General features: G+C 43.8%; 1 protein-coding gene across 8 annotated transcripts in view; it reads right to left on the reverse strand.

The window, feature by feature from the left end:
• Window positions 1-22,823, reverse strand: part of LOC146780096 (P2Y purinoceptor 4-like) — a 229,659-nt gene that overhangs the window by 76,640 nt on the left and 130,196 nt on the right. For all 8 annotated transcript variants that reach the window (XM_085639818.1, XM_085639817.1, XM_085639819.1 and 5 more), the window contains one exon: window positions 4,763-5,531. In XM_085639818.1, the coding sequence (XP_085495944.1) occupies window positions 4,763-4,894 (132 nt within the window). In that variant the 5' untranslated portion in view covers window positions 4,895-5,531. The remainder of the gene's footprint in view (window positions 1-4,762; window positions 5,532-22,823) is intronic.

Here is a 22,823-nt window from a genome sequence, read left to right on the forward strand (position 1 = left end):
AGGATGGCTTTGCATAATTTATTATTTAATTTCAATCAAAGTAAACATTTAATACATGACCTGCAGAATAAAAGAATGTGCCCTTTGCACTAGTTGGGCGCTGGTGTTACTATCTGTGGCTGCAGGCTTTCTAACGTTTCCAAGATTCTTCTAAGAGACTTTCCATACTTGGGTTTCTCTTTGAGTTCTTATTAGCCTTTGATGACGCTCCATGCTCATGCGCAGTGCTGAGTCTTTGTTGCACCTCAAAGACTTTTGCTGAAAAACCCTCTGCATAAGATGCTCATCAATTTTACCTGGGTGATTTCCATGTCTTCGATCTGAATCGGTGACATACACGAAGGCTCGTGGCGATTCCAAGTCCACCATCGATTGCCCACTCAACAGCTGCAACACTGAGCAGAACTTAAAGCAATTCGGCATAATCTGAAATACAGAAACTAAACTGCAATCCTCAAAACTGGCCAAAATGTAAGTTATTTTCTATGACCTGCTTCCATAATGAGGTGGACCACGAAAAATGGGTTCTATTCTAGCCTGAAACAGATGGTGGGAAAATACAATGTGAAAAAGCCTTGCTGATGAGGGGTGTTATCCCGAAACCAGTCCCAGGATGCTTGTTTCCGGTCCAGGGAGGACCTGGCTTGGCAGTTCAGCTGGACTGTTCCCATGGGGAGCAGGGTCAAGACAGATTTGCATAAAGCTGGGTCTAAACTGAGGTGGCATAGTGAGCAAAAAAAACCAATGGATTTAACCCAGATCTGAGACTAGTGGTGAATGCCTAAAAAGTTTCAACACTCCATCCATCATTTTGTTTTGTGATGTAACAACAGGTATTTGACACCAGGCGCTTGTAATCGGCCTGTTCCCTGCCTCCATGAAAAACTGCTGTTAACAACAGGTATTTGACACCAGCCACCTGTAATCTACCTCTTCCGTGCCTGCATGTACAACGGCTGTTAACAAACGGCTGTTAACAACAGGTATTTGACACCAGCCGCTTGTAATCTGCCTGTTCTCTACCCGCATGAACAACTGCTGTTAACAGGTATTTGACACCAGGTGTTTGTTATCTACCTGTTCCCTAGCCAAATGAACAACTGCAGTTAACAGGTATTTGATACCAGCCGCTTCTAATCGTCTTGTTTCCTACCTGCATTAACAACTGCTGTTAACAACAGGTATTTGACACTAGTCGCTCACTTGTTATCTATCTGAGTCTACCTGCATGAACAAATGCTGTTAACAGATATTGGATACCAGCCGCTTGTAATCTACCGGTTCCCTGCCTGCATGAACAACTGCTGTTACAACAGGTATTTGACGCCAGTCACTAACACTGATGTCAACAGGTTGGCGACACCAGCCTCTTATAAACCGCCTGTTGCCTGCATGCTATCACACTGCTGTAAACTGCAGGATTTGACTGCCAGACACATACAGTCTTTTGGTGTTGGCTACCAGCTGCATGTACACCAATTACTCCCTGCCTGCTTTAAGACAGTCAGTTTGTTTTGACCGCCAGGCACGTGCAGACTGTCCATTTTCTCCCTGCTGCAACACTGCTCCTGACAGTGGCACTGCCTGCCATGCACAGCCTTTAATAACTCAGCTGTTAAAGGTCTAAGCCCACCGGACAAGTGTTAATGTCTCGTCCCTTGCTTGACCAAATATGTTTTCTATCAAATTTGGAGTTGCAAGCCCCATGTCATTTGTTCACTAATTTGTGCCATAGCTTTAATTTGTAAAGAAAAAAATAAATGTAAGTGCATGTACCCAAAGATTTTCTTCTGAGTCCACCATGGTGCTGTGGAATGCCAAATCTCACTAGTTTTGATTCCAGCTCATGTCTCTTCCATCATCCTGGACCTATCTTTTCTGGTCTGACCTATAGACAGCTTTAGCTGCGTCATCATCTTCATGTGTTCCAAACTCATGCTAGAAATACAATTGTAAATACATACTTACAGATGCTGACTGCTTGCCCTCTTCATCTATTGGTATGTTCAAGTGCCATTCACATTCTGCTTCCGCCCACCAGAGCATAAAGCATGGGGCAGTGCGTCAGCCTATTTCAGCCATTGGCTCTTTTCAATCTGAGAGGTGCCTTTTTTATTTCATGTTTTGTTTAATATATTTTTGGGGGCAGAGTTATTTTTTACTTATTCCTTTTTTGGAAACATATGCACACCACCTTTAAATGGTGACATTATTATGTTTCATTAATGTTAATGCCTATAGAATAAGTTTACATGCACATAAATAGGAAACATTGCAGGCTTGTCAAGGACATACTAGCTAACTATGTCAATACTTGTCCCCCCCTTTGTCACTGTTAATCTTTCTCTTCCTCATTGCCCTTCCCTCTTCTGACTTTTTCTTTTATTATCTGGGTCAAAGTCTAATGATAAAAAAATAAGTCCTGGACCCCAAAAATATGAGCTGGTGCCCACCACCTGCCACAACTGACATAAACCAAGCACTGGCTTGCGCCAACAATACCGCTGACAGCCAGCAGCTGAATGTGATTGGCCTTTCCCCTGCTCCAACACACCTGAAAATAGTTCCTAACCACACTGATGCCTAGTGCAACTGTTTAAACATGATAACTTATCAAAAATGTCTCAATGAGAGTAACACAATACACAGTACAAGAACCTGGAAAAAAGACGGGTCTAATGCATTAAAAACATGAAGTTAACACCGTGCACGTTTATTACAGTGCAGATCCATAACTCTCAGCATTTTGACTTTGTCTGAAGACATCATTCCAGAAGGCACCTCGAATGGCCCTGATGATGCCCCATAGGAGAGGGTACTCCAGGAGTCCCATGGGCCAAGGATCTTTCAAAGCATTTAATTTAAAGCACAGAAAATTGATTTCACCTACATACACATATTGTAAAGAACAGAATATGTAAAGTTTTGTAAAGTGATTAGGGTTCAGGTAAGAGTAGAGCTAGGGTTAAGGATTAATGTTCAAGATCTAGGAACATGGTTGGGAAAAGCTTTAGGGTTAAGGATTAGGTGTAGGGATTCCGTCACGGATAGGCTTTAGTTTTCGTGTTTACGATTGCAGCCAATTTAATTAGAGTAATTTTCAATGCTTAACAATTAGCTGCTTTTTTCTATACATTAGATGGAATTTGATGTGATGTATGACGTCATCAGGAGAGGTAAAAGTGTAGCTGTAAAAATGAATTCACAACCGACGTTTGTCAATATTGAATGCATCGTTTTTTTAATTAAACCATACACATAATCTTTAACCCCTTCGGTGCTCATGACGGAACGGTTCCGTCATGAGCCACGGTTGAGCTGTGCTCATGACGGAACCGTTCCGTCATGACCACGCCCGCGCAAGATTCCGTCAGCACAGCGGCGGAATCTGCGCAGCATGGAAGGGGTTAACACATATTTACCAATGTATGTAACTACCTTTCTAATAGCTGTGCACATGAACACTGAACTATGTACATGCGATTAATCAAGTATTTATAAAGTGCGGCAAATCACCCATGAGGTCTCAGGGGCTGGAGTTGCTGACCGCTTTTATTTTATTTATTTATTATATTAAACAAGGGAAAGCAAAGAGAAGACACTCAAAGAAACGGGGGTAAAAAGAAGGAGAAAGCAATGAAAATGAAGGAGAGCAAGGAGAAGGCACTCAAATAATGGGGGGAAAAGCCAGGAGAAAGTAGTGAAAAAGAGGGGGATGCAAAGAGCAGGCACTCAAAAATGGGGGAAAAAGAAGTAGAAAGTGGTGAAAATGAGGGGAAAGCACAGAGAAGACACTCACAAAATGGGGGAAAAACAAGTAAAAAGCAGTGAAAACAAGAGAAAAGCAAGGAGAAGACAGGAACAAGAGCGATGCAGCAGCATGGAGAGAGCTGGGCCTGTGGCCATCTCAATGGGATAACGCTGCGGCCTCCATTAAGTAGTTCCTGGGAGGAGGGAGGGGAGTTGGAGGCAGTGGGCAGGACTAGGTGGAGGCAAGAAAAGGTGGCAGGCAAGAGCGGCAGGGAGAGAAGAAACAAGGAGAAAGCAATGAAAATGAGGGGAAAGCAAGGAGAAGGCACTTTAAAAGTGTGAGGAAGAACACGGGGAAAACAAAGAAAACAAAAGGGAAATCAAGCAGAATGCACTCAAAAAATAGGGGAAAAGGAAGGAGAAACCAGCGAAAAAGAGGGAAAAGCGAAGAGAAGGCACCCAAATAGTGTGGAAAACACAGGGAGAAGACAGGAGCAACAGCGATGTAGCAGCAGCAGGAGAGCTGTGCCCGTCACCCACAAACCTCAGACACATTTGCACTAAATTATCCATTGCCTGATTTGGAGAAGTGTGGTAGTGCATAGTCCTCAGAAAACCAGGGTAACATCATTTTCTCTGGTGGATTCTCCACTAGTGGGATTACAAGTTTGAGAGAGGAGTCTTCTCTAATAGAAATTAAAGTTATGCGGGAAGTGAAACGTTACTTACCTGTAACCATCTGCGTGCAGCTTGTGGTCTTCTACATTCACATGCTATGCCCGCTCCTGCCACCTAGTGTTGTATAAAGAATAATACAAGTTGTTTTTCTAAAAGTCATCTTTTCGGCTTCAAGTGGAAATTTCAATTCTGGAGGAAAGTAAGTTACCACTGATTTTCAAGGGATAAATGCATTACCATGCTCCAATAAAATCTGGCCCTGGATCTGTTAATGAGAACTGGCTAACTTCACTTTTTCAAGAAGTAAACAAATATTTAAATGAACATGACCCACCGTGTTGTACCCAGGGCAGTATTGGTTGACGATCTCCGTTTCCTTCTTCATCTCACTCTGCTGCAGCTGGGCCAGGTGAGACTCAAACGCTTTCCAGTCCAGGCTGGGAGGGTCTATTCGGTCCATAGCCATGATTCTGGGAGAGCGGTTATTCCTTCATTCGATTTCTGCTGGGGTGCAATACCAATTCCAGCCCCCAGATGTGAATGGGTGCGAGTACGTGGAGCAGCACCCACTGGTGACTGTTCTCCGCTCTGACAGAGTGAGTGCTGGTGCTCAGTAGTCTAGTCCTACTCCAAAAGTCAAAATATACGTGACATCTCTAGGAGACCATCTCGGCAGATGTTTCCAATAGATCACATTCTAGGTCATCTTAAGATGCCCTATTTCTTCAAGCTCCCACCTTCCAACTAGGTGCTACATATGGTTACACTCTTATTCTGAACTGCTTATATTAGGGTCTTTCTTGGCAAGCCCCACTGGATAACAGCAGCAGAGAACTCTATTTGAGAAAGACCAGCCAGATGACGGCAGAGTGAAGTCGAAAACCTCTTGCAACCAACAGGGCAAGGGTATCTCCATTAATACAGGCACTGCATTCTAAATTGGTGGAAATCTGTGTTTGGAAGCTCGGTCACTGGACAACTGATGCAAGTTCAATTTGATGAAGGAAACAGACTTGTTTGTAGTGTTTTGATGACAACTGACTGGAGATTGCAGGTCGATGCAGGTGTTTTCTTCAACAGTATCCAATGGGCAACCACTGAAGCTGCAAGTGAAGATCAAAGAAAATTATTATCCATGTAATGTTAGTTTGAGGACAGAAGATAGATAGATAGGCAGACAGGTCAGTCAGTCAGTCAGTCAGTCAGACAGACTGACAGACAGACAGACAGATAGATCATGCTCGCAGAATCCTCCAGCAAAATAACTTTTTTGACTACAATAAGGCTAGGTGGAATAAGTAATTCTTGTCCTCCAGTTAACTTTTGAGATGATGTGCAATGCAGTGATTCGAAAACTTTAAACAATTGATAATTGTAATTTCTCTTTGCAAGATAAACACTCAAATCTATCATAAGTAATGCATTTCTACTCGGATCGCCATTTAATACCTATTTAGTTCGAACTTGAGGATGGAAGATTTCTGCTCCCAATACAGATGTGCAACGATAAGTCTATGTAATGCTGATTATATGACTTTACGCAGAGCTCGGGCTATCATAATTCCCACAGCAGGTTATGGTATTTAAAAAGTAGAAAAACAGGGTGTAGACGATCTCAACGGTATTGAGTGTGGCAGGTATCTTGAGGTGGAAGAAAAACAGGTATTCTGGCAATGTCAACCTTTTTAAAATACTGCAGGATTTGTTCATATGATGTTTACTGTGATGGAATTCTATAGTCAAAGCCTACAAAATGGAGGGATAGCCGTAGGGGGGAAGAACTATCGCTGGGTACTCCTCAGAAGCCACTTAAAGGTATGCGAAGAGACGATGAAAGGATGACTAAAAAAGGTCAATTAAAGTCAAGCTTCGACATTGGAAATAAAGCATACTGCGTAGATATCAGAAAAGGGGTCAGTGGATTCTTTCAAAAGACATAATGACAACAAGTGCATACGTGATACACACCAAAGAGGAGGAATAGTTTCCTCCACAGGAGGGTCTTATGGGCTGGAAATAAGTTGGAACGTTGCTAAATATAGGTGAAACTCTGACTGATTTCATTACAAGACCAGAGGCTACATTATGCACATTACTTTTGATGCAGTCCCCAAGCAGCCGCATACATCATAAAGCACAAAAGTTCCAGAATAGAATGTTAACATAAGATAAAAGGCATGAGACCATAACAATCAGCCTCTTTTAAATGCGGCTCCAAGCAGATAAGTTGATTTATTTTACTCCTATCTTTCTGTAATATTGTATATTCTTTACATAAAATTGTACACAAGTGTTTCTTATTCGCTTTCTATCTCACTACTTTTGGGCCTTCACCCCCCTCTACCTTCTCCTATCGCCTCATTCAATCTCCAATTTACGGAGATTGCCTCTTTATCCCGCCTCTCACTTGAAAAACCCTTCGCATTTTACCCCATCGTCTAAAAATAGGGGGGAGAGCCCTGTCTCCTATCGACAGCTCTCCCCCCTCGCCTCCTCCCCTACCTCTCTTTCGCTCAGCTGTCCTGGATTCAATCCCTAAAGTGGCGTTAATATATATATATATATATATATATATATTCGACGCGCGGTACTCTTTCGCTTCGTTTATTGTTGAAGCGGGCTTGCCAATGCCTCCGTATTTTCGTATTGCACCGCTTTAGAGGAACACACCTTAGCAATGCAGTCGTGACGTCCCCGCGTTGCCAGGGTGCTTTCCTCTCGCTTGTACTGCGAGATCTAGCTGAATCGGTCGCTCGAGCAATCTGACAGTTACTCGACCACTGATCAGCTGATTTCTCCTGCTCCTCGATGTGTCTCTCTCCAAAAGCGATCTACTGCCCATTAGAATACCCAAAAAAATATCACACTTGCTTTACCAACTTGATTAATTGTGGGTTTATATATATTTTCTTACCGGCTGTTTAAAGCCAGACCCTCCACTCCTTAAAATAAAAAAATAAAAATAAAAAAAGAAGAGGGAGCATAACACTTTTACTTTAATATATCCTAAAACATATATATATAAAAATCTGATGAGGCTAGCGCGCCTATACCTAATATGGATTATGAGGCATTTAAAAATGTAATACATAAAGAAATGAGATCCTGTATGTTGGAGACTTTGTCCAAGGTTGTGGCTTTTAAAAGATCACTTCCCTCTGATCAAGATGATTTTATTGAAAACCAACATAACCCAAACAATGAGGATCTCAGGGGGAAAAGACTTTAAAAAAGTAAGAATATTCTTCAAACAACCCCCAAGAGCACGGAAGGTCTTAGCACCTCAAGTTTTATGGGAGGTCATCGCACCTCAAACACAATGGGTGTCTTTAGCGGCACGACTCTTAATGGTGTCCTCAGCGGCACAAACTATCAGGGTGTCCCTAGCGGCACAAAATATCGAAGTGCTCATGATATTAATCTTCAGTTTGAAGACAATGATTTTCAAGATGATAATGCCTCTGATCTTCCAGATGAATATATCCTGGATCTGGATGAAGATGACCAGGAATTTGATTCTCATCCTTTTGAAAGTGAGCTTCCCTCTTCTCCTTCTAAAGATAATATCGTAGACCCCCTAGGTGAGGAGATGTTCTCACCCCTCAATATAAAACATCCTAAGAGTTCCGAGTGGTTTCCTCGCGAACACGTCAGCAAATGCATTAAAAAATGATTAAGGTACCCTCTGGAGAGAGATACTCGAAGCCTTCTAAGAGCTGAATGCTCCAGACCTTCTATAGATGAGAAGGTCTGCCAAACGCCAAACCTCGACCCTGAACTTATTAAATATCTCTTTAAACTCGGGAGAGACCCGAGAAAAGGAATGGAGAGGTCACTGAAGAGCTGCCAAGACCGCGTCCTTGATATCCTGGGCCCACTAGCCAGGATCACTGACACAGCCGAACGTAGCCACATAAAGGGAACACCCCTCAACGCTGAAGTTATTAGGGGTCTCAGTCAGAGAGCCTTGATTCTTTTGGGCAATGCCAATGCTGGCCTCAATTCGGAAAGGAGAAGAGTTGTTCTTACTAAAATCTCTCCTAAATTGAGCGATTTGGCTGACAAAGAGCCCTCTATCAACCCCAAAGGACTCCTCTTTGGCGAGGGTCTTATCAAGACACTTGGCAAATATGTATCCACCTTTACCGCTCTAGACAAAGCACATCAAAACATGAAAAGGGTTTTCAACACTAATAATCTTTTTGGTAGGGCCGGAAGAAGGGGCCTTTATTCCGGCCACTTCAATTGCATGCCCTACTCCAGATCAAGAGGATACGGTGGAAGAGGTTTCCAACCCTCTAAAACCCCTGAGTTCTACCCACAAAGAGGAAGAGGATTACGCTCTCGAAGCTTCAGATCACGTGGAACATCCAACGCCAACTTTCCCCAAAGTGAGTACAATTTCTCCTCTTCCCCCCCTTTCTTTTTCTCTGAAAGTAGGAGGCAGACTAAAATTATTTTTTCACAATTGGAAATTGATTACTCAAGACCCTTGGGTTCTGAACACAGTAAGGGGATTTATGATAGACTTTATAGACACCCCTTATCAAACTTCTCTCCCCAGAGATATTCCTCTCACCTTAGATCAAGAAAAAATAATAGAGGAAGAGATATCCTCAATGCTTCAGAAAGGTGCAATCATAGAGGTTCCGATAGAGACTCTAAGGTTTATAAGCACTCTCTTCCTCGTTGAGAAAAAAGACAAAGGTTGGAGACCCACCATAAATCTAAGGGATCTCAACAAATATCTTGTTTACAGGCACTTCAAGATGGAGGGCATCCATCTTCTCAGAGATTTACTACTAGAAAGAGACTGGCTAGTCAAACTAGACCTAAAGGACGCCTATTTTACCATCCCTATGGCCAAAGCTCATCAACCCTTTCTCCAATTTATGTGGAAAAATCACCTTTTCCAATTCCAAGCTCTTTCCTTCGGCCTCTCCTCTGCACCATAGTGTTTCACCAAAATAATGAGATCAGCCGCATCTTCCCTGAGGGAAAAAGGTATCCGCATGATCATTTATCTAGACAACATCCTTATTCTATCACAAGACCACTCTCAGATAATCCAAGACCTGGAGACTGTAATAAACCTCCTAGAGAAACTAGGCTTCATCATAAACAGAGAGAAGTCCATACTATCCCCATCCAGAGCCATGGAATTTTTGGGATTCACCGTAGACACGACGAAATGTCTTCTTCTCCTTCCCCCAAAGAAAATATCAAAAATAAGGAAAGAGATAAGGCACGTGTTGAAACAAGAGAACTTATCCTTGAGGGAACTAGCAAGGTTACTAGGCCTACTTTCTTCCTCCATCCAAGCTATCTTTCCTGGTCCCCTGAATTATCGTGCTCTTCAGAGAATAAAAGCAAGAACCCTTCGTTCGGGCCTTTGGTATGGGGATCGCATTTCCCTGGACCCCGAGGCAAGAATAGAACTGACCTGGTGGTTGGAGAATTTAGATCAGGGGTCTCCAACCTTTTCTGTAGTGGGAGCTACTTCTGATCAGTGAATATCATAGGGAGCTACTAAAGGCTAAGCAACTTGCAGGTTTTCTGAGAGACCCCCCAAGCCCAGCGTCATTGACTGTCTCACACCTCATCATCCACCGTGCTACATCCCATTACATGATAACCGCACCTTGGTGTTCATCAGTCAAGACATGGTACCACTTCCCACACAGGATCACAAACCTAAGAAAACACTTCCACCCCACACATGCCATAGCTTGCTCTCCATGTAGGTAAGTACTTCAGTGACATACATTGGGTTAGTAAGCACTATGAAAATGCTGCAACAAAATTCCTCTCTTTTTTTCGTTATCAAATAAACAAAGGGAGAAAAGTTATGCTACAAATTAATACATATGATTTTCCTTCATGTCCGGGCCTTTGCAGACTATTAAAACAATAAATATCCGGTATTTGGAAAGGTGGCAACCCTAGTTTCATTATGTGCTTTATTTCTTTTCAAATGGCAATGCATGCATGCTGATCATGTAATGGTTCCATAGCAGCGAACTAAAAGGATGAATGTACCTGTTGCAGAAATGTGTATATGTGTTAATGCGCCTGCTGCAAAGATAGCCATGCAACCATAAGGTCGCAGGTTCAAACCCAGTATGAAAGCTCAGGGATTTAGTGCACTTGCTGCAGAGCTCCAGATGTAACCCACAGGTTACCAGTTATTGCCGCAGTATGATAGTTGAATAGGTTAACGCAGGGCATCTCCCTACCTGCAGATCACAGTTTCCTGAATATACATCAGAGATCAATGCACCTCCTTCACTAATCTGTATTAACCTGTGGTTCATTAGTTCCAATGAAAGTAAGATAGATCAGGGGATTAAAGCACCTGTTACGAAGCGCTGCAGGCCACAGTCTGCATGAGATATGGGATTAATTAACTCACAGTAGAGCTCTGTGAGGCATCCTGCTGGACAGAGGGTTCAGTCCCGAGAAGAGCATTCAGGTGATTAAAGGACCTGGAATCTCTGTGGGGTACCCTGCGGGTCACACTAAGGTTGCTCATGGGGCAGAGCACCTGCTGCGGCAGTCAGGAATAGTGCCTTAGGTTTTTCCAGTTGTTCTAATCTGCCTGATCGGATGACGCATTTCAAAGTTACAAACAGTGGATGTAGCCCAGATCCATGCTAATTAATTTTCTGTCTGTTTTAGTGACTGCACCCACTTCCTGCCTCCTCTATGCCTATCGCTTAGTGTACGTGTACGGGCTGATCATCTTTTCATGAATCTTCTATTTGCTGACAGACAAAGCAGGTTAACTGACAAAACTGAGAATGCATCTCTCTACTTCTGTCTGCATGCACTCAGACTGCACGTTGCTGGGGCTGGCCTGTTGGCGGCTGGGGCTGTCTGTTGTCTCACTCAGCACTCGGTATACAAAAAAGGGAAAATTAAATCCAATTATTTTATTTATTATCTGAGTTATGCCTAATAAATTCCCATAAAGCGTCTCAAGACCACTGCTAAGCAATGGTAGTTCAGCTGGAGGACAGCGAGGGGGATGGCTATCTCGAAGAGCGTTTTGACTTGCATTATAGTACTTTTTCCCACGGGCTTGTTTCTTGAATTCAAAGAATACATCTTTGAATCTGATAATCCGCAGCACTTGCAAGTAGGCCTTTGCTGAAATAGTCAGCAGAGTTATTAAACATAATACAGAACATTTGCTGAAATATTGTGATTAAAGATATTGGTGCATGTTTTTCAGCTGCACGCAATTTTAAAATGAAGAGGAGGACAGTGCTCTCCGCGGCACATGTTTGACTATTATCGGTATCTTGATTAGGAATTGTGGATACCATCAGCTGAGAAAGCTGTTGGGGGCTGCTCTTGCATAAAGGCATCATTCACCACCTGCACTGGGTGTTGTGAACACAGCCCCGTGACTCCATCTATGTCCAACCAGACTGTATCAAAGGTTAGACTCGCACCAACAATGGCATGTCCTGGGTTCTCTTTCAGGAGCCCGGTGAGAGATTGCAGTCAGAGGTCCACCACATGTTTGATGGCCACACAACAGGGCACCAAACTATTAGACTAGGTAAGGAGTCCAGAACTAATAAGACAAAGACCTCATGAGTGTGTGAGATGACTGAATAGGTAAATGTAGAAAGTATTTATTTGGAAAAAGGGTGAATGAGTCCTCCTGTGAAATTTCAATCTTGTTTATGTATCGCAAAATAATGTTAATTAAGCTATAATACTCACACCATTTTAGCGTTCAGTACATTGGGAGAGACACCAATGCAAGTTCCATGAGTCACATACAGAATTTGTAATAGGCTTTTAGGTACTATAACTGATCTTTTTCCCCCCAACATCAGGTCAGATGGCGTAACTGAGTGGTGTCCGTGTGTATTACGAAGGTCCCGAAATTACCCCTTTTCAACCTCTGGGTCACATAAGACCAAAAGCTGTGTACACCCAGGGGACTCTTGGAATAAACAGATGTGCAGCTATTTGTGAAACTCAACACTTGCGAGACACTGAAAGGTAGATGGCGAATACAGAATTTAAACAGAAACAAAGAAAACACACACACACCTGCTGCCAAGAACAAAAGTCAAAAGATTGAAAACAAACTGATCAACAGAAAGGAAAAAAAGGTAAAGTAGTAACTTATCTTCAGGATTGCATAAGGAAGCAAATCGAAGGACGTAATATATAGAGCGCACAGATTCATACAAACGAAGCACAACACTGGAGTGTAAATTCTATGCCTACGGTTGAGCATTAATGTTGAGACCTAATTGATAATGCTCAGTATTTACTGTCAACATACTGGGGCTCGCTTACCAATCTCTTACTGTGCTTTGCTCCACGCAGGATCAAAAGGCAGCTGCTTGGTTCTCGAAAGGGAAGTACATGAATAGTGCTTGCGCCACCTGCATCACAGCTATCGGGCGTTCCGTCCTGATTATCTGCGCACATGTCTTGCAGGCTATCAAGTGCGGAGCCAGCCTGGAAATGGCAGGTGGCGCAGTTCCTGCTAGTTCCGAAGTTCAGGAAGAACGTCATGTTCTTCTGCCCGCCCCGCTCCAGCTAAGCTCCGTTGCAGCCAATCTGAGCGGCTGGTTTGGTTGAGGGCGGGCAAGCACTCACAAAAGGTCGAAAGAGAAGGAAAGGATAATAAATAGATGCCAGAGCTCAGAGTGAGGCCATAATAATGAAATGCCAGCGCGAGCTACTCCTGGAGGGTCGGCGAGCTACCGGTAGCTCGCGATCGACCGGTTGGAGACCCCTGATTTAGATGCTAGGAACGGAAAAGCAATTTTTGGTTCAGCACCAGAGTTTGTGTTAGAATCCGATGCGAGCCTTCATGGATGGGGAGCCTGTCTCTTAGATCAGAACACAGGTGGTGTTTGGTCTCAAGAAGAGTCCGAACACCACATAAATTTCTTAGAACTGACCGCAGGGCTGTATGCTCTAATGAGCTTCAAACACTCCCTTCAAGGCAGATCTGTCATTCTGAAAAAGGACAATATGTCCGCAGTTGCCTATATAAATCGGCTAGGTGGAACAAAATCTGCAGACCTCTCCAATCTAGCCAGAAAACTCTGGATGTTCTGTCTGGAACACAAGATTTCCCTAAAAGCCGAATATCTTCCAGGGAAATCAAACATTTCGGCAGATTGGAACTCAATGTTCCTCTTGGACCACAGCGATTGGAAACTCAACGTTTCTGTCTTCAATTCTCTCAACAATTTTTGGGGTCCACTGGAAATAGATCTCTTTGACAGCAGACTAACTTTCCAACTAGAAAATGATTATAGCTGGATGCCAGACCCGGGTGCTCTAGCAGTAAACGCCTTTCTTCAGTGCTGGACGGGGAGGAACGCTTATGCCTTCCCCCCCTTTGCAATGATTCAGAGGGTTCTTCAGAAAGTGAGACATCAACGTTGTTCAATTGTCCTAGTCACTCCCTTCTGGCCATCTCAGGCTTGGTTCCCCACCACCCTAGAACTGACTTATGACCTCCCCTAGTAGATCTTCTTACAGACGTAGACGGAGGAATTCACAATCTAGTTCATTCAGGGAATTTGAACCTTCTTGCCTGGAGAGTGTCAGGAGATCCAATGATCTCGCAGGCCTTTCGTCAACAGCTTCAACTCTCCTAGGAGAATCTTGGGCCCCATGTACACACTACCGATATAACAACATTTGGATATTATGGGTACGTTGGTGCTTGGAAAGGAATCTGGATTCCGTGGAAGCACCTATCATTGACATAGTTAATTTCCTTGTAGAACAACTCGAAAGGGGTCTTAGCTATAGATCGATCAATTGTTATAGATCAGCTATCTCCGCGGGACATTCGCTCGTCAATGGTAAGACAATTGAAAAAAACGCAATTATTTGCAGAGTGCTAAAAAGTATTAGACTAAGGAGACCTCCTAAACCGAGATATCAGTCTCTATGGAATGTTAAGTTGATTCTTGATCTTTTTTCTAACTGGCCTGATAACACTCTTTTGAATAGGAAAAATCTATCCATCAATATTGCCACTTTACTTTGTCTTATATCTTGTCGTAGAGTCTCCGACGTTAAAGCTCTTGAAATCTCCACTAGATCCTACAACATGTTTGGAGTCAAATTTGATTTATTTAGAAGAACCAAGACTATGTCTGATTCTATATTTTACCCTCGCTTTGACCTTTGCAAAAAACTTTGTGTTGTGGAGTGTATGAAAGAATATGACTGTAGAATGAACCCTCTCGGTCCCCTTGGTGTAAATCAGTTACTTATCTCCTTCGTTAAACCTCACAAAGCTATTACTTCTGCTTCTATCACTAGGTGGGTTAAAATTGCTATGAATTTGGCTGGTGTTGATTTAAATATCTTCAAAGCTCATACAATCAGAGGTGCTATGGCCAGTAAGTCCTTCTGGTCTGGAGGTAAGTTGGATGACATCCTTAAAGCTGCCAACAGGTCTAATGCTAGTACTTTCGCTCTGCATTATTGTAAACCAATTTCTCATATGTCTGATGTGGTCTTACAAAGCCACCAACATGCATAATGTAGCCTCCGGTCTTGTAATGAAATTGCGATTATCCTATTCCCATGGCTTGAGAATCTGGATTTCATTAAAGACACGGAGGCTAACATTATCCCTCCCACCCTTTCCCTTGGTTGTATAAAGCTTACAGTGTTTATGTTTACTGTTTAGTCTAACATATCGTATGTAATTTACATTTTAGATGTTTTCAAGATGGAATTGTTATACCTTGTTTAATTACATATTTTGCCTCCTCATTTTAGCATTTTTTATTCTGGAGTTACTTGAATCTTTCTTTCTCTTTCAGATAATCAATCTTAACCTCATGAGATCTGAGCTTTGGCTCTTCCATCGTCCTTCCTTTCTTCGTTTGTTCATAACCTCAAGGAATTGTCTGCTGTTTGAACTCTGACTCTTTGGATCTTATCCTGCTCTACATTGCATTTAACCCCTTCAGCGCTCATGACGGAGCCACTCCGTCATGAGCCACGGGTGCCGTGTGCTCATGACGGAGTGGTTCCGTCATGCAGCGGCCGTTGGCCGCCGCTCCTCCCACGCTGCGCTGATTCCCCGCCTGTGCGGGCGATTAGCGCAGTGGGCGGAGTCATGACGGAACCACTCCGTCATGAGCACAGCTCAACCGTGGCTCATGACGGAGTGGCTCCGTCATGAGCACAGCGCCACCGCGCTGCCCCCAAACCCCCCCCCAGCGCTGCGGCAGAATTCCTGCCGCAGCCATGGGGTTAAAAGAGGCCGATTGTTATGGTCTCATGCCTTTTATCTTATGTTAACGTTCTATTCTGGAACTTTTGTGCTTTATGATGTATGCGGCTGCTTGGGGACTGCATTAAAAGTAATATGCATAATGTTAGCCTCCGTGTCTTTAATGAAATCCAGATTCTCTAGTCATGGTAATAGGAGAATCACAATTTAAGTGATTAAGGCAGGGACAACTTAAGGATTGTAGGGGCCCAGAACCAAACGTATTTTGGGGGCCCCTGTTCGGAACAGTTTTCAATTTATGATCCAATTTTAACTCTTTCAGGCCCTCTTTGGCAAGGTCACAGACAGTGCACAGGCACACTCATCCAAATTCTAAATGCAAATAATATTCAGGGATAGTAAAGTTTATTTCAGAATTCTAACAGCAGAAGCTCACTAATATTATTGCAAATAATCTCTGTGACGCCCTCCCATTTCTCACAAGCAGGTCCTGTTTTGATCTAAAAGAAACTTTTGTTATGGATAATGCGTGAAACAAACAACATTTCTCTGCAAAATGTCGGAAAGACACTCCCACACATCACCCATATTAAAAATAAAGGAAACTGGTATTTAAAACAATTTGTTTAAGAATTATTCAAGGTCACCAGGGCAAGTGTCTCTGCAGAAAAGAATTGGCCCTATTAGGGGGCCCCGTAAAAGGCTGGGGCCCTGTGCCAAAGCCCACTTTGCTCATGACTTGAAACTGTCTCTAGATCAGGGTGATATCCAGCATTGTACCCAGATAACCGAAAAGGGGTTTTGCAATATTGGCAGCAAGGATGTAGAAGAAGGAAGTGGAATTTATATAAAGGAAAAGTTAGTGAGGGGATAGAGAAAATAATGTTCAAAATCATGAGGGATGCTGGCAATGAACTCTAAAGAGAAAGATGCCACAACAGAGTATATCATGGTAGGAGTGAAAAAAAAGAACAAAAAGACTTCACCGAATACAAAAATATAGCTGAAGAAATAGTGAACTAGAGATTTTTGAATAGGTCCGCTACATTTTATAACCACTTTTAGGTAACGTATATCTTTATTTTGCTACATGTATATCCCCTGTCTCTTTGATGCTAAGTATTTCACTTGTTCTCAAACTGAGCTAGGCACTTTAAAAACAAAGTGTGGGTCTATTTGTTGTGCCTAGTCAGCTTCCAAATATACGCCAACAACATGCAGATCCATTTACAGCTGGAAAACAGGTCCAGAAGCCAGGCTGTCATCACTATATGCTTGGACCACAGATTCCACTGGAAGGAGGAGAGCTTAGTTTGTTCAACTGGAATGAAGACCAAGGTCCTTGATTTGAGAACATCAGAAACCGAATATTCAGTGTTTAAATGGCCTTCGGTCATAGGTCCACCACCTTCAATTGCATTGATAATAAGAAACTTCAGAACTTTCCATCAAGGCCAAATAAATGTGGATGTCAAGGGCATGAACCTGAAACTCCCTTTCAAAGAGAGAGACTCCGTCCTTTCCTCCAACTTGACCTCTATAATACATAGACAAGAGCCCTGGTCATGGTAAGACTAGTCTTTAGCAATGTTCTATACATTAGGCTTCCAGAAAAGCACATTGAGTGGATGGAAAGGCTCCAAAACAAACCAACCATAACCTACCATACAGGGAGATGTACTCACATAAAACCAGCTTTGAAGGCTCTGCATTGGCTTCCAGAATCAATTTTAAAGTACTATGCACTATCTGCAAGATTTACTGGGGCAAAGTTTCAGGATATCTGCAAAGATGTACCTCCACAACACACACATAACAAGATCTTACACCCTACATTTGAACATATAATTGGCCAAAGAGCATTCAAATGGACCAAATAGGAAGGCCAGGCACTGGGACTTCAGGGCCCTAACCTGTGGACATCAATGAACCAAGGTCTGAGAGAAGAGCTCAACTAGATGTCTTATTGAGGAAGGGCCTGCAGACTGAACTCTTGTCAGTTTCCTTGAAATGAAAAGGTTTCCTTTCCCATTATGTGAATGCGCTTTGAATTTCCCAGCATGCAAAGTGGTGTTGGCTAAAAGCTGGGACTGGCTGACGGCGTCACGCGTAGCACAGAGCTAATTTGAAGCTAAAAACTTAGTTTACATATTGTGTAGACATATGCTTTCATTTTAACACTGGGCAAGCCACACAATTAAATTAATAAGGAGAGCGGATTGAAAGGACTACATTGCCTCAAGAGCAAAAGTGTGAGCCATTATCTCAATCCAACAACAGATGACTTGTAAACAGATAATGACCCAGCTTAAATAACAAATATACACATTTTTGGGGATCCTGCAAAATCCATTGAAGTGTGCCCAGAAATGAAGAAACATTGACATTTCCAGAAATGTGCTGATCTCCCCATGCCCCACACCTGTAGATTGTTGGAAGGCAGACAATGCACAACTTTAGTATTAGGGGTAATATATATTTGCTCATTTTTCCTGTCTTTTCTCCACATTTAAAGTGTTTTTGCATGTGCATAAACCTCCTCTTCTACCCCATCTGAAAATAAAGGGTTAATGGGTGTAGTTGCCAACTTAACAGCAAACTAACTATGATATTTTAAAGGAGTAATTTCAGATACCAATTTAGGAAATTTGCTCGAGATTCTTTGTGAAAGCCCAAACGTTCTGACATTGTAGCTGCTCTGAACATATTTAGGGTTTCTAATTTTCAGTTAAAATTACTTTTAAACTGATAAAACACCACTGAAGGGAAACCAGAAGTAGAAACCAGACACAACACATTTTACTGCACTATTGATGCTTTGGTGCCCTCTGGAATCAAAGTAAGAGTAGCACAGGCTCTGCCTATAAGCACTTTTCTGTGATGGATGCTTCCTTCTAGACCCTCCAAGGCTACTGTAAGCCACTTAATATGCCTTATTGAGCATCCTCAAGATCCCTGGACTTTTTTAAAAATAGAGCACTCTGATTGGCCCAGGGCGCTTTTTATCTCTTGGGCCATCATGCCCCTGCAGGAGCCAGACTTCAGCAGGAGTGAGAGCTCCGTTTGACTGCCAGCAACATGAGGAAAATATTGCTGACAGCCATTACAGGACTCAAAAAGTAAGTCTCCTGTTGTGAACTTAAAAACAAAATCATATAAGGGAGCAGGGTAGGGACACCCAGTCCCCCTAATCCCCATGGGGGAGGGGGGGGGGTACCCAGAGGGGACCCCCAATCCAAAGTCATGAACAACATTGCAATTTCTGCCACGATTCGGTGGCATCGCAGCAAAACAAAATAACAACAACAAGCATTTGCAATGCAATAGGTGTTGCATTACTAAAAGTTTGAGTTATTGGTGTTGCATAATTATTCGCAAAGCCAATAGCTCAAACTTTCAGTAATGCAAGACTTATTGCATTGCAAATGCTTTACCTTTGGTATAATCGCAGAACCCGCGCTTTAATTATAACATTAAAAGTAAAGCGCTGGTGCCGCGATTATACCAAAAGTAAAGAAATAGATGTTTTTTCTATTCCTTTACTTTTGGTATAATCGCGGCAGCCGCGCTTTACTTATAACATCAAAAGTAAAGCGCGAGTGCCGCGCTTATACCAAAAGTAAAGAAAAACAAGCGGCGCCCGCGTCACGCCTGTGTCTGGGCACGATCATAGCTCCTCCCACGGCCTATTGGTGTCTATTACACGCTTGGTGCACGAAATAGACACCAATAGGCCTTGGGAGGAGCTATGCGCGCGCCTCGGGCCAATTGCGTGCAGTCTTTTAGAATAAGATGCACGCAAAGGCCAATGGGGGAGCTGAAAAGGAAACGCACATGCACAAGCGTGTGCGATTCCTAGGTCAGATTGATTTCCCAGTTTTTCACCTACTGAAGGTCTCGCGAGCACCGCTGTGCAGTGCAACGCAGGTCGCAAGACCTAAAAATGGTGGCCTAGGGACACAATGTTTAATTAAGTGGAGGGGTGAATGCGGCCCTCCCTCCCTGAGCTGTTCTCGTCCCCGAGACCCCATCCTCGGGGCCAAATTTAATTATATGGGTAGGATGCACGTAGACCCCCTCCTTGAGCCACATTCGGCTCAAGGGATTCCATCTCCCAGTGTCCGTTTAAAGAAATATGGGGAGAGGCACCCGGCCCCTTTCCCGAGCTGTATTCGGCCCAAGGGGACTCCATCCCCCGGGGCCCACAGTATTTTGTAAATGGGAGACGGCAGCGTGCCTCCTCTTCCCCGAGCCTTTAAAAGGCACTGGGGACCCCATTCCCCAGGGCTACCTCATATACTGTGTCCTGGAGAGCCCAACCCTGGGACACAGTGGTTTCCCTGCCAGCAACGGCATGGGCAGGGGAACTTGTGTTTGCTCCTGCCTGGTGGGAGTATTTTTGTATCTCCTGCCAAATGGGAGCAAACACAAAGTCTGCTCCCAGATGGAGGGAGCTTTAAAAATGCGTCCATTGGCTGGGAGCAGAGATGAGATTTCCTGCGTGTAAGTCCCTGTCCCATTAGAGTTTGGTCTCAGGGTGGGGGTCCCCGGAGCCCAAGAAGGTTCAGGGAGGTGGGCCGTACACCATTCTCCCCTGTTCGATTGTAGTTGGCCCCAGGCAATTGGGTCTCTGGGCCCTTTGAAGACCACGAAGTCCTTGAAGTCCTCTTAATTGGAACTAGCCCCGGGGATAGGGTCTCCAGGGACAATTAAGGGTTGAGGAGGGTGCTGTACACCCACTCCCCTTAGTATATATGTTTTGCCACAGGGAGTGATCCTCGGCGCCTGAATGCCAACCCTACGCTGGTCACACCAAAGGCTGTGCGCGGTGTGGGGTTTGCAACCTGCTGGGGATTTGGCCACAGGGCCTGGCAGCAGGCCAAGTCCTGTGGCCAACACCCTGCTGTGCATGGCCACAGGAAGTGTGCAGCTTGGGCTTGGCTGCCTGCAGGCAGTTGGAAGCAGGGCCTGGCTGCAAAAAAGGCCCTGTGGCTAATGACACACACGGCCAAAGGCTGTGTGGGATCGGTTGCCTCCGGGAGGCTACCTGTGGGGAGTTGGATGCAGGCTCTGGCTGCAAGCCAGGCCCTGTGGCCAACCCCATGCACCATGCAATGAAAGGCCATGCACAGCATGGGTTGGCTGTCTGTGGGCCATCCCCTTGCAGTGCACGGCCAAAGGCCATGCGCAGTGGGAAGTTGGTTGTATGTATGGTAATAAAATATTACTTTACGTTAAAAAAAAAAAAAATCACTGAACAAATGCAAAGGTTAAAGTAACTTTATGGTTACATGTGATAAAAAAGCTGTTTTTGTTTAAAAAGAAAACCCTTACTGAACAAACAAAGGTTAAAGTAACGTTATTGTTGGGTGATGCGTCGTATCCAAGGTGCTTTGGGACACCAAAAAGTCTTGATGCTGCTCTTTTCTGTGTGGATTAATGAAAACCGTTAACAATAGCTGCACCGGAGTGCCGTGGCATTCTTGACCAAAAAGAAGCTGGTTTTGGATAAAAATTTCTGTGCGCGGTGAAGCGCAGCACATGAGTACCTCCAGCGATTTGGCAGCCTGAGGTCAAGACGCCAAAACCAGAAGATATAAATAGATATATACATATATAGCTTTATGGCAGCCCGCTTCATCAATCGGTCTGCTACTGTATTAACATTTTTCTTCCACCCATTATAGCATACTGCATGGGACAGTGGGCCCACCCCCTTCAGCCATTGGCTAACTTCACTGTGACTGGCTGCATTCTTCAGTTTTAAAAGGAGCGCATCTGCACACAATGTAATTCCCTTCAGTGGCCGGGAATACTATAACAATGTGTGCTTTTTGATAACAAACAATATTTTTGATTTTAGCTGACAGTCTTTTTTTATATATTGGCGAGCGACCAGCAGCTCCCACAAGAAATATTGTTTAACAAAAACTATGATAACAAAAATACAAGCATTGGTAAAGCCAAGCGCCAGGCAGGCAGTGTCAGAACTATTGGCTTTGCCAATGATTGTTTATGTAGCGGGATCATGATTATCTGCAGGGAGGCAGAGCACCTTAAAGAGAGTTGGCTACTACATAATTTGCACAATCTACAAGGATTAGCACATACAATGCAATAGAAGCACGACAGATGTTGCATTAGAAGGGGGTTCATATTTAGCACAGTGAGCGTGCAGTCCATGTGTGAGAGAGGAATAGTAGTGTTGCAAGAGAGTTCCCCTCCCTTTGGACACTGCCAGAAAGACAAGCTTCACTGTAGAACCTCTCTTGGACCGGGAGGACTCGAGCTTGGCGATAGACCTCCTCGTCGATGACGTCTCACTCCAGAGATGAGGAGTCTGCGCGACAGGGATGCTGGTGACCTAGTGCCGTCTACGGAGGGAAGACTCCTTCATATGTGCTACGGGCCTTAATAAGCAGCCAGTTTAGGGAGGGCATTAAAGGCAAGATGTGATCAAATCTCTTGGTGCCACAAACGAGCCAAACAGCTTCAAGGGGTGCAAAGAGAAACCTGTGGCGGCCAAGAGAGTGTACCTGGGTCCAAGGTTTGAAGAGACCATCCTGAGGAGTCAATGTGGGGTATGGCTTGGAGTATTGACTTTAGTTTAGAGTCTCTTTGGGACTGTTTTAGTTCCCAGCGTACAGTGTCTAAACTCACCATGTACCAACACAAGCACATAAGGTCACGGCGCTGCACCAAGGTCATACTACAGCCCTAAATATATTCAATGTGCCCTGGCTGAGCTCAGAGTGTGGCAGTCTCTAAGATCACAGTGCAGCACTTTGTAAGAACACAGTATAGTTTCAGGATCACAGGGTAGCACTCCCTGGGAGGAGTGCCGCAGTCTTTAAGATCACAGCAAATCACAGTGTAAGAACAGAGCATGACACCAAGATCACTGTGTAGCACTGTGTATGATCACAGTGCCACACCAAAACCACTGTGCTGCACTGAGCAAGCTCATAGTACAGCAGTGTGTAAGATCGCAGTGTAGCACCAAGAACACAGTGCAGCACTGAATAGGATTACAGTGTAGCAATGAGTAAAATCACACTGTACCACTATGTATGGTGACAGTTTAGCACTGAGTAAGGTCACAGTGTAGCAACGTGTAAAATCACAGTGTAGCACTGTGTAGGAACACAGT

The sequence above is a fragment of the Triturus cristatus genome, chromosome 12 (genome assembly GCF_964204655.1).
Source record: "Triturus cristatus chromosome 12, aTriCri1.1, whole genome shotgun sequence".
In the NCBI taxonomy this organism is placed as follows: Eukaryota; Metazoa; Chordata; class Amphibia; order Caudata; family Salamandridae; genus Triturus; species Triturus cristatus.